Source organism: Etheostoma cragini, chromosome 8 (assembly GCF_013103735.1).
Source record: "Etheostoma cragini isolate CJK2018 chromosome 8, CSU_Ecrag_1.0, whole genome shotgun sequence".
Classification (NCBI taxonomy): domain Eukaryota; kingdom Metazoa; phylum Chordata; class Actinopteri; order Perciformes; family Percidae; genus Etheostoma; species Etheostoma cragini.
In genome coordinates, this window is record NC_048414.1 from 23645348 (window position 1) to 23657310 (window position 11963).

Below are 11963 nucleotides of genomic sequence, written 5' to 3' on the forward strand. Positions count from 1 at the left end.
AGAGTAGTAACATCGAATAATGACACAGGTTTAAAAGAGAAACACGGATAGGAAAGAGCCAATGTACAGGCCTTGTACACAGGAGGTGGTGAATTGCTAGCTCTGATATCCTTAATTTTTCCAACAAAGAAGTTTAGGAATACATTACTATTCGACAGAGAGAGCACCGCAGTTTGAGAAACAGATGGAGAAACAATAGAGTTAATAGAATCAAATAAGAATTTGGGTTTTTTCTTGTTAGACGATATTAGCTGAGAGAAGTAGTTAGTTCTAGCATTCTTCAGGAGTTCGTTTAGAGAAGCAGTCAATTCCCTAAAATAGAGCCTGTGGACTTCGACTGGACTACACAATGTTTGATTTCATAGGAGCCACTTCATCTAGAATTTTTAAACATTGGTTGTTAAAAGACTCCACACACACATTTACATCACTACCACCTCTTAGCTGGCATGGATCAGACAAGATAGAAAACTTCCGGCGGCGGGGGGTCCCGTGGTAAATTTAAGTTAAAGAAAACACAACTATGGTCACTCACATGGACATCCTTCACACTCACATTATTACACAATCAGCAGCCAGAGCCAAACTTATGTACAAATAAAATACTATGTTGGGGATGTAATTGAATTGCACAGTAGTTCAAATGACTAACTTGTTCCTAGATTGTTAAAAGCTTTTAATGCTGTCTTGCAATTTTACATAAATTATGGTCTTTGACGCATAATATTTCAATAGCAGATGAAAATGTGTTTTGCTTTGGTGTTTGCACTGAATCTTTGTGCAATATGGGTTCTTTCCTTGAGGTTATTTTACATGTTTAGTAAACATGTCATGTCATGTCATGTTTATTGCTAAATGGTCTTGGTACAACCTTTATTTGTTAAATGAGATTTAAGCACAGTGCCCACTCACTTTAACATGATAATGGATGAGCAGATAGTATGTTTTTAAAGCATCAGTTTGACTAAGTACTTCTCTGCACTGAATTTCATCTGGGCATATGTAATTGCTGTGTGTTGACAATAAAAAATGAATTCCATTCAATTGTTTTTTAAAAATTTTAAGCGATTAAAAGGATAACACACTTGAAATAAGAAACACTGACTTTGACCAAGCAGTTTTATACTTATAAGCATTGATGTGACACCTTTAGTATTATGGTAATTCTCATTATAAGCATAAACCTGCTCATAACCAGTAATACAATCTCAATAACAAGTTTTAATACCTTATTAAGATTATTAAGAGAAATACTTCTTAAAAAAAGTGAAATGCTCTTACACAAAACCTGCTTGGTAGGAAGAAATATCTTGGCAGACAAAAAACTAGATTTCTAACCTTAGTTAGATTTTAATTTTTGCAGTGTAAGCACTCACAGTTCTTTACATCTTCAGCGACTTTTGTTAAATAACATAGTTGTTTTCGAACGCTAGGTAGCTTACGCTACCGTACTTTAGCTTAGCTGTTAGAAACTTTAGCTTAGCAGTTAGTCATGTCGTCTACCTCTTGCTCTCCTACTTTCTCTTGCTCGGTGTGTGAGATGCTTAGTTACTCCTCTGCCTCCTTTAGCGGTAATGGTACTGTGTGTGTAACAGGTGTAGTTTATTTATAGACATGGAGGCGAGGCTTAGTGAGTTAGAAGTCCGGATCCGCATCATGATAGATCAGTTATTAGTTACAGTAGCTAGCCACCCCTTGACAGTTGGTGCGGGCCTGAGTTGGCCTCTAGTAGCCATAAATAAAATATTCATAAGCTTTCAAAGCCCACGGATCACCACCAGCCTGTTCGCGTTTCTAACAGATTTTCCCCACTCAAAGTGGAGCTGCCGATAACCAACTCTGGTCATTGACAGCAGAAACGCGAAAGTAGCAAAGCCAGTGGCCATAGTCAAGTGCATCCTGGGGGCCAGAGATGGCGACATTGAGTCTTATTTGAAACTGCTGGCTAAGGATAAACGTAAATACAGTAAGATTGTTATTCACGTTGGCGTTAATGACTCCCGGTTACGCCAAACGAAGGTTACTAAGATTGATGTAGAATCGGTGTGTAAATACACAAAGTCAATGTTGGACACCGTAGTTTTCTCTGCCAAATCTGACCAGTGATGACATGTATAGCCGCATGTCATCATTTTGCCGCTGGCTGTCGAGGTGGTGTCCAGCAAACAATGTGGGCTTTATAGATCACTTGCAGACTTTCTGGGGAAGACCTGGTCTGATTCGGAGAGACGGCATTCATCCCACTTCGGAGGGAGCAGCATCATTTCTAGATATCTGGAAAAGTTTATTAGTGAACCTAATCCTTGATAATCCAGAGTTGGGACCAGGAGGCTGAGCTGCAGTCTAACACACTTCTCTGCTCATCCATTTCAGCAGTTACCTATTCAAAACCCCATAGTGACGGTGTCTGCCCACTGACCACTGAAATTATTTAAATCAAAGGTAAACAGAAGAGGAGTTGTGCAGAAAACCTCATAACAATTAAAACCACAGCGGAGCTTTCGGGCATCCCTGTGGAGGCTGGGGACATTGAACCTGAGTGGACAATGGTTGAAGTTTCCATTCCTGAAGCTGCAACGGTTAGCTGTGCTCTTAGGGTCTGAGGTGCCTCAAGGGGCAGTAACCCACAAACACCCTGGTCGACACCGGTGGTCAGTGAAGTCGTCCAAATGAAGAAGGAGACTTTATGTTATCCCAGAGTACTCTGGAGGCAGTTGCAAGGTACTGACGGGCCCGAAGAGCTGCAGCCTCTGCCATGACAGAGGCAAAGCAGCGGATGTGGGATAAGTTCTGAGAAGACATGGAGAAGGACTTTCGGTCGGCACCAAGGGGCTTCTGGAAAACCGTTTGCCACCTCAGGAGGGGAAGCAAGGAATCATCCAAGCTGTATACAGTAAGGATGGGACATTGTTGACCTTAACTGAGGAGGTAATAGAGAGGTGGAAAGAGGACTTTGAACTCCAAAACTCCTAAATCCAGCTGACACGTCCTCCAGAAATGCTGAAAGCTCTGGGTGTGAAGGGGATGTCTTGGTTGACATGCCTCTTTAACATTGCGTGGAAGTCTGGGACAGTGCCTAAGGAGTGGCACACCGGGGTGGTGGTTCCCCTCTTCAACAAAGGGGGAGCAGAGGGTGTGTGCCAATTACAGGGGTATAACACTTCTCAGCCTCCCTGGTAAAGTCTACTCCAAGGTGCTGGAAAGGAGGGTTTGACCCATAGTCGAACCTTGGATTGAAGAGGAACAATGCAGATTCCGTCCTGGCCATGGAACAACGGATCAGATCTTCACTGTTGCAAGGATCTTGGAGGGGGCCTGGGAGTATGCCCAACATGTGTTTTGTGGATCTGGAGAAAGCGTGTGACCGCGTCCCCCGGGAGAAACTGTGGGAGGTCCTGCGGGAGTATGGGGTGAGGGGGTCCCTTCTCAGGGCCTACCAATCTCTGTATGACCAAAGCAAGAGCTGTGTTCGGGTTCTCGGTAGTAAGTCGGACTCGTTCCAGGTGAGGGTTGGCCTCCGCCAGGGCTGTGCTTTGTCACCAATCCTGTTTGTAATATTTATGGGCAGGATAAACCCCAAACCGATGGAGTGCTTTCTTCAAGTGGGGAGTGAGTCCATACCCCAAGTAAAGGAGTTTAAATGTAATTGTGCTGTATTCATATAGCGCTTTTCTAGTCTTAATGACTACGCAAAGCGCTTTTCATCATACAGGATACATTCACCAATCACACACATTCATACACTGTGGCCGAGGCTGCCATACAAGGGGCCACCTGCTCATCAGATAAACACTCATACACATTCACACTCCAATGCGCACTGGAGGCAACTCGGGGTTCAGTGTCTTGCCCAAGGACACTTCCACATGGGACTGCAACGCCAAGGGATCAAACCACCAACCTTCCGATTGGCAGGCAACCGCTCTACCACTGAGCCACAGCCGCCCCTTAAATGCCTTGGGGTCTTGTTTGCGACTGAGGGGACCATGGAGCGTGAGACTGGTCGGAGAATCAGAGCAGCAGGTGCGGTATTACATGCCATTTATTGCACCGTTGTGACAAAAAGGTAGCTGAGCCAGAAGACAAAGCTTTTGATCTACCGCGCAATTTTCGTTCCTACCCTTACCTACGTTCATTAAGGCTGCGTCATGACCAAAAGAACGAGATCAAGGGTACAAGCGGCCAAAATGGGTTTCCTCAGGAGGGTGGCTGGCGTCTCCCTTAGAGATAGGGTGAGAAGCTCAGTCATCCGAGAGGAGCTCGGAGTAGAGCCGCTGCTCCATTGTGTCAAAAGGAGCCAGTTGAGGTGGTTTGGGCATCTGGTTAGGATGACTCCTGGGCGCCTCCCTAGGAAGGTGTTCCAGGCACGTCCAACTGGAAGGAGACCTTGGGGGAAGACCCTGGACTAGGTGGAGAGATTATATCTCCAACCTTGCCTGGGAATGCCTCAGGATCCCCCAGTCGAAGCTGGTTGATGTGGCTCGGGAAAGGGAAGTTTGGGGTCCCCAGCTGGAGCTGCTGCCCATGCAACCCTATACCGGATAAGCGGATATAGATGGATGGATGGATGGCCCTAACCCAAGATCCTCCGTAATGCCAGAGCAGCGTACTACTCGTCATTAACAGAAGAAAATAGGAACAACCCCAGTTTTTTTTTTTTAGCACTGTAGCCAGGCGGACGGCTTGTCAATAGAGCTGACAGCTCTATTGAGCTATTCCCATAGCTCTTAGTAGTAACGACTTTGTGAGATTCTTCAATGATAAAATTAGAACTAATAGAAACAAAATTCACCAAGACCTGCCTTTAACTGGCACCGACTTATCTCTAAACTCAGGAACCTTAGAAACAGCTGTAAAACCAGATACTGTATATGTTTCGACTGCTTTGCTGTGCAAAAATCAGGAATATTCTGTCTAAAATGATGCAGAAAGACTAGTCCATGCATTTGTTACTTCTAGGCTGGATTACTGAAATTCTTTATTATCAGGCTGCTCGAAGAAGTCCATAAAGACTCTTCAGTTGATCCAGAATGCTGCATTACGTGTTCTGACAGGAACCAGGAAAAAGAGATCACATCTTTCCTGTTTTAGCTTGTCTACATTGGCTTCCTGTGAAATCCAGAATATAATTTAAAATACTTCTTCTCACCTACAAAGGTCTTCATGGTCAGGCACAATCTTATCTTTAAGAGCTTATAGTAATTTACTACCCCACCAGAGCACTGCACTCCCAGAATGCATGGTAACTTGTTGTTCCTAGAGTTTCCAAAAGTAGAATGGGAGCCAGAGCGTTCAGCTATCAAGCTCCTCTCCTGTGGAACCAGGTTCCAGTTTGGGTTCAGGAGGCAGACACCGTCTCCACATTTAAGCGCAGGCTACTTCTTTGATAAAGCTTATAGTTAGGGCTGCCTCAGGTGAGTCGAGAACCATCCCTTAGTTATGTTGCTATAGGCCTAGACTGCTGGGGGACTTCCCATGATGCACTGAGCACCTCTCTCCTCCTCCTTCTCTCCAGCTGTATGCCACCTCATCCCATTACTGCATGTTACTGACTCGACTTCTTCCCTTCCCTGGAGTCTTGTGCTCTCTCGCCCCTGTAGTCTTGTGCTCTCTCGACCCTCCCCTCTCTCCTCCTATGGCTTCCTGCAGGTGTTTCTGGCTCTGAAGCTGTGGAGTCTGGATCTGTTGTTGGAATCACCTGCTGCCTCCATGTTCCTGCTCGACACCCTCTGCTACAATTCTCCATGTCTCTCTCTCTCTCTCTTTTTTCTGTCTGTCTCTTTATCTCACCCCCAATCGGTTGAGGCAGATGACCGCCCATCCTGAGCCATGGTTCTGCTTGAGGTTTCTGCCTCTTTTTTTTTTCCTTGCCTCTGTCGCCTAGTGCTTGCTCATGGTTGGAATTGTTGGGTTTCTCTAAATAACATCACAGAGTATGGTCTAGACCTGCTCTTTAATGAAAAGTGCTGTTATAACTGTTGTTGTAATTTGGCGCTATATAACTTGAATTGAATTGAATTGAAATAGTTAGGCATTGAGGTGAATAACAGCCATTAGCTATATATGCATTATTACAGCCAAAGGACCTCGGGAGAACGGTCATATGAGCCTGTGCAGTCTGCTCACGTTTATTATGCGCATTCATCATAACTCTGAATGTGGTAACTAGTGATAATCCGCTGACATATAGTTGTTCCTGGGGGCTTGGTAAAAATAGTCAGTAGTTAGCTAGCTTACAAATATGGAAGTTAACTATGTTGATATTCTTCAAGCTATCATTACAGTTTAGAGTGTTAGCTTTGACAAGACAGTAATATAACTGCCAATTAAAGCCAATTATCCAATTGGGCCTCCATAAAGGCAACAGCTTTCGAGACATATCTACATATCTACAAGTCTCTACTGAATGTTATACCTCTCAGATGTCTACCACTGCCAACATACCTTTGAATTAACCAGAATTTTTTTTTAGATTACCTCATATGTGACACCACTGTCAGTGCCTGCATCCCAGGGAATGAGGTCTCTGTCCAGCCTATGGACCCAGCCACACTCCTTGGTGCAAAGATCCTCTCCTGACAACCCCACATTCCAATCTGGGCTGGGCCCAAGCATGGTAAGGAAGGAAATCATGTGATGGGTCCGGTCCACAGAAAACTCTGCTGATGGTGCTGCTCGCCTGGTGACAAAGATAATAAAAACTGAAACAACAAAGGGCGTATCCAGATTATCAAATTAAATTTTTAATATTTTTTAATGACAAAGACCTAAGTATGTTTTGAAACATTTTCCTATATCTCAGCACTCAGGTATTGCAATTTTTAGTTAATTACTAGTTAGTCAGTTAGTTAATCAACTACAAATTGCTAGATAATTGAAGCTTTAAAGTATCCAATTAGTTTCAGAAAAGTGTAATGACATTCTCTCTGAATGTTTGAAACCAACTGAAAATAATAAAATATTTTAAGATAATAATAGGGTAATTGTAAGTGTCCTAATGTTACTGGTATCTTGAATTGAGTTTTTAATTGCTTTGCACATTTGAAATAATTCAAAAGAGCACACAGGATGCCTGTGTGTTACTATTCAGACAAATTGGCCCTGCTTTGAAGAGCTGTATAAAGGAAAGAATTATTTAACAATAAAGAATATATTTCTTTTAAATGCATACATTACAATACAATAGTCTGGATCCCAATCATATTTTATAGTTTATAGAGATTGAGAGAAAATTAACTTATTAACGTACTTATTTTTACTAATAAAATGTAATATTGCTCATAATGAGGATTAGGTCTTTGTGATACATGAAAAGGTCACATCATTGAAGATTTTCTAAAAACAAAATAAAATGTGTCTCATACAATTTCCAGTGACACAATGTGCAGGCAAATTTGTAACAAAATGTAGGTCATTACTTTCCAATTTTTTTTTTTTTTAAACCACAATGTTAACATTATAAACATTATTTACAGAATTGTTGCAAATTTAATTATATTACAAACCTGTGCAAATAATGGAAATGTACTTGTGCAAATGGCATAGTGGCATAAAATATGGCATTGTAAAAACCTGGCAGAGAGAGTTGGGTGATAGACCAGAGAGACTGCTGGCTAGAGAGTTGAAGGGTACTCAGGCAAGTCGTGCAATTCATTGAATAAAATCCAAAACAGGAGATTTGTTGGTCAACCCTAAAAAAAAAATACCCGCTTTAAAGACTTTTATTCAGAATTATATACTGTTAAATCTAGTGCGACTAGCACAGATCTCAGAACTTTTTTGACTCCCTTTGCCTGCCGAAGTCATCTAGGTTGGAACTTGATGCAGACTTTTCGGAGGATGAGTTAGTTGAGGCAATTAAATCATTTCCCTCTGGCAAAGCAGCGGACCCAGACGGGCTTGGCTGTGAGTTTTATAAGGAATTTGATAAAACACTTGCCCCACTCTTACTTAGGATGATCAAAGACTCTGCCGAGAACAAAGCGTTTCCGGGGTCGCTGTATGAAGCAAATTTATGCCTTTTGTTAAAAAAAGGCAAGGACGACTTCCGGTTTCGGTCATGTCGGAGTAGGCAGCACATGTGAGGAGCTCCGACCTAACTTGCATGTTACTTTATCGAATTTAATTTTAGGATCTCAGGACTGAAGTTGTATAAGAATTATATTGCGGTATAGGGCCACACGCAACTAATGGCCTCTACCAGGCAAAAACAGACAGCTTTGGCGACTACACGAAAAACAATTGCTAATAAGCTAACAGCAATGGCTTCTCCGGCTAGTGGCTGCTCTTCCAACGACGATGGAATAACCATGACACAACTGGTGGAAGAACTGTCCAAACAACGCGCTAGTTTGAAAGAAGATATTTCAACACTCATTCAGGAATTTCTTGGGCCGTTACACAATTCAGTGAATGCACTGAAAGAGACAGTGGACAGTTTTCAACAACGTCTGACTGCAACGGAATCCTTGGCTGGGGAGAACTTTGGCGAGATTTTTGAAACCGAAGCAGTTATCAAGTCTCTACGAACCCAGAATGCTACACTGCTGGATCGTGTTGAAGACTTAGAAAATCGGTCACGCAGAGCCAATCTGAGGATTGTGGGTGTTCCGGAGGATAGTGAGGGTGTTGAGGACACTGTCAAATTTGTATCGAGCATGTTGATGGAGCTTACGGGCAACGCGTTGTTTGAATCTGCCCCAGCTCTGGAGAGAGCTCACAGAGTCGGCAAAAAGCCTGGGAAATCCGGTCTACCCCCACGTCCGTTTGTGGTATGTTTTCACCGATTTCAAGAAAAAGAACGAGTACTGCAATGGGCTAGACAGCACACAGTTACATACCGAAACGCTACCCTGAGGATATACCCAGATTACAGCGTCAATTTATCTAGGAGACGGGCTGAATTCAATGACGTCAAACAAGCCTTATATGTGAAGGGGATAAAATTCCAGCTACTCTACCCTGCCATCTTGCGAGTCGCGTTTAACGGAAATACTTTTAAATTCAACACACCAGAGGAAGCAAAGGCTTTCTGCGACCAGAAGGTGATGGGTGAAGACATGGGTTAGGACCAACTGGACTTCGGACTGATAGCCTTGTGGAGTCCGCCACTTTGGCTGCAGTTAGCTTGTGGCTAACACGTCTGAAGTACTTGCCGAGCACAGACTGAGAATGTGAACTTGTCCCTTTTTGAGGTAAACTGTTATTTTGCTTATCATACCGGGTTACGGGAACTCTTAGGATAATTATTGAATCGTGAAAAGTATCACTCTTATCACCCTTTTTTTTTTTTTTTTCTTTCAACTGATAATGTTCACCGGCTGCCACTTGTTGGATTTGGTTGCGTTAACTAACGATATACTTTGTACCGCTATAGTGCTAACCTAGCCGATTCATTTCTTTTATAAATGGGCTAAATATGTGTAGCTCTATACATGTGTGTGTATGGTGGTGTACGTGATTGGTGAAGGATTTTGGTTATTCGATTATTTGTACTCTGTGGTTAAGGTTATAATCTGAGAGCTTTGTATTATGCTCTTCACTGTTCACGGTAGGGTAGGATGTACCGGAAGGTTCAAGAGTTAGGAGGGAGCTTGCAGTCTGCTCATGTTCTAGCGGCAGACATAGGAGTGTTGAGGGTTAGGAGGGGGCCCATCAAAGCAATTGATGGTATATTTAGTACTGGATGGGGAATGTATACTGCCCAATGGTATCTCATTTAGTTTTATGTGATTCTTATGTTTTTGGAGGTTTTTGGCAAATATTATGGGGCGCACTCTCTTGTTTTCTTTTTCTTTTTAACAGATCATGTCATATGATATAACTAATGTCAGGGCTGAAGTAGGTGCGGCATCAACTCATTTTATTACTTGGAATGTAAAAGGAATGAATGGGCCGAATAAGAGATCAAAAATATTTTCCCACTTAAAGAAATTACATGCAGAAATAACATTTTTACAGGAAACACATTTGAAAATAGTAGACCAAGTCAGGCTTATGAAAAACTGGGTTGGGCAGAGTTTTCATTCTAACTTCAACCCTAGAGCACGGGGGGCGGCGATCTTAATTCATAAAAAAATATTATTTACTCCATCTCAGACAATCTCAGACCCCCAAGGACGATTTATAATAGTATCAGGGTCACTCTTTAACACTCCAGTCGTACTAGCAAGTATATACGCCCCAAATTGGGATGATGTCAGCTTCATAAATAAACTTATCTCTCTTATCCCAAATTTTAATTCACACAAACTAATTCTTGCAGGTGATTTTAAACCGTCATGGACCCAGCCATAGATCGCTCCAACCCAAAGACTTTAGTACGCTCTAAGATGTCTATAGCTCTTAGTGAATTTGCAGAGCAGACTGGTAGTGTTGATCCGTGGAGGTTCCTCTATCCACATAAAAAGGAATTCTCCTTTTTTTCAAACGTTCACCATACATATAGTAGGATAGACTTTTTCCTGATTGACAAAACACTTCTTCCTGCTGTAAAGAAGGCGGAATACAGTGCTATTGTTGAGTCAGATCATGCTCCAGTGTCTCTTGATCTTTTGTTTGCTCAAAACCTGACGCAGCGTAGCACATGGAGATTGAACACAGCCCTACTAACAGATAGTCACTTTTGCAATCTCATATCTAAGGCAATAGATGACTTTATGCTATTTAACAAGTCAGACTCTATATCTCCATCCACTTTATGGGAGACACTTAAAGTAGTTGTAAGAGGAGAGATTATATCGTACACTATTTCAATCAATAAGGAGAGAAAGCAGAAGGAACAAGAACTCATTTCGTCAATTAGAAGCATACAGTAGACCGGCAATATTCCATCACCCCTACTCCAGAGTTATATAAAGAGAGGATTGCACTGAAAACCGAATATGATTTATTATCAACAGAAAGGACTGAGAGACATCATCTGTGGTCAAAAGGTCATTATTACAAACATGGAGAGAAAGCAGGCCGTCTTCTGGCCTATCAACTGAAATGTAGATCTGCTTCTCGTTTAATCCCACAGATTCGCAATACTTCACAATCATTGACCATAGATCCAGTAGAAATTAATAATACTTTTAAAGAATTCTACTCAGAACTTTATACGTCTACATCCCCACAAGATAACTCAAACATGACTACTTTCCTGGATAGTATAGACATACCAAACATAGATGCAGCTGCTAAAGACAATCTTGATAAGCCCATACATCTGCAGGAGATTGATGATTCCATTCAAAAAATGCAAAGTGGCAAATCACCGGGACTTGACGGCTATCCTGTGGAATTTTACAAAAAGTTATCTTCTCAACTTGCCCCCATCCTACTTGAAATGTTCAATCACTCTTTTAATCAGAATCATTTACCACAGACTCTGACTGAGGCATCCATCTCACTTCTTTTAAAGCCAGGTAAGGACCCACTTGATTGTGGGTCCTACCGACCTATATCCTTGCTAAATTCAGATGTCAAGGTTCTAGCTAAACTTCTCTCCTCAAGATTGGATAGTGTAGTATCCCAAATCATCTCAATGGAGCAAGCTGGATTCATGAGAGGCCCTCACTCCTTCACAAATATACGCAAACTCCTAAATGTAATACACTCACCGGCGTCCAGGGAGACGCCAGAGGTCGTTGTCTCCCTGGATGCTAAAAAAGCATTTGACAGAGTTGAGTGGTGTTATTTATTTGCTGTCCTGGGGAAATTTGGTTTTGGCTCAAATTTCATTTCTTGGATCCGCTTATTATATACTGCTCCCAAAGCATCAGTACTTACAAACAAACTATCCTCCCATCTGTTTTCTCTGTCAAGGGGTACACGTCAGGGTTGTCCCCTCAGCCCTTTGTTATTTGCACTAGCTATTGAGCCGCTGTCAATTAAGTTCAGAACGGCCCCCGACATCCTTGGAATTCATAGGTTGGAAACTGAGCACAGAGTTTCTTTATATGCAGATGACCTGCTTCTTT

The 11963-nt window shown here is 42.3% G+C and overlaps 1 protein-coding gene and 1 long non-coding RNA gene across 2 annotated transcripts in view; one reads left to right on the forward strand and one right to left on the reverse strand.

Moving 5' to 3' along the window:
* LOC117948679 overlaps positions 1–4913 on the forward strand; it is a 27492-nt gene extending 22579 nt beyond the window's left edge. Inside the window, exon 5 of the long non-coding RNA XR_004657517.1 lies at positions 4904–4913. This is a non-coding gene — a long non-coding RNA (uncharacterized LOC117948679). The remainder of the gene's footprint in view (positions 1–4903) is intronic.
* LOC117948610 (spondin-1-like) overlaps positions 1–11963 on the reverse strand; it is a 142967-nt gene that overhangs the window by 73606 nt on the left and 57398 nt on the right. The window contains exon 8 of the mRNA XM_034878349.1: positions 6478–6679. Within this exon, the coding sequence (XP_034734240.1) occupies positions 6478–6679 (202 nt within the window). The remainder of the gene's footprint in view (positions 1–6477; positions 6680–11963) is intronic.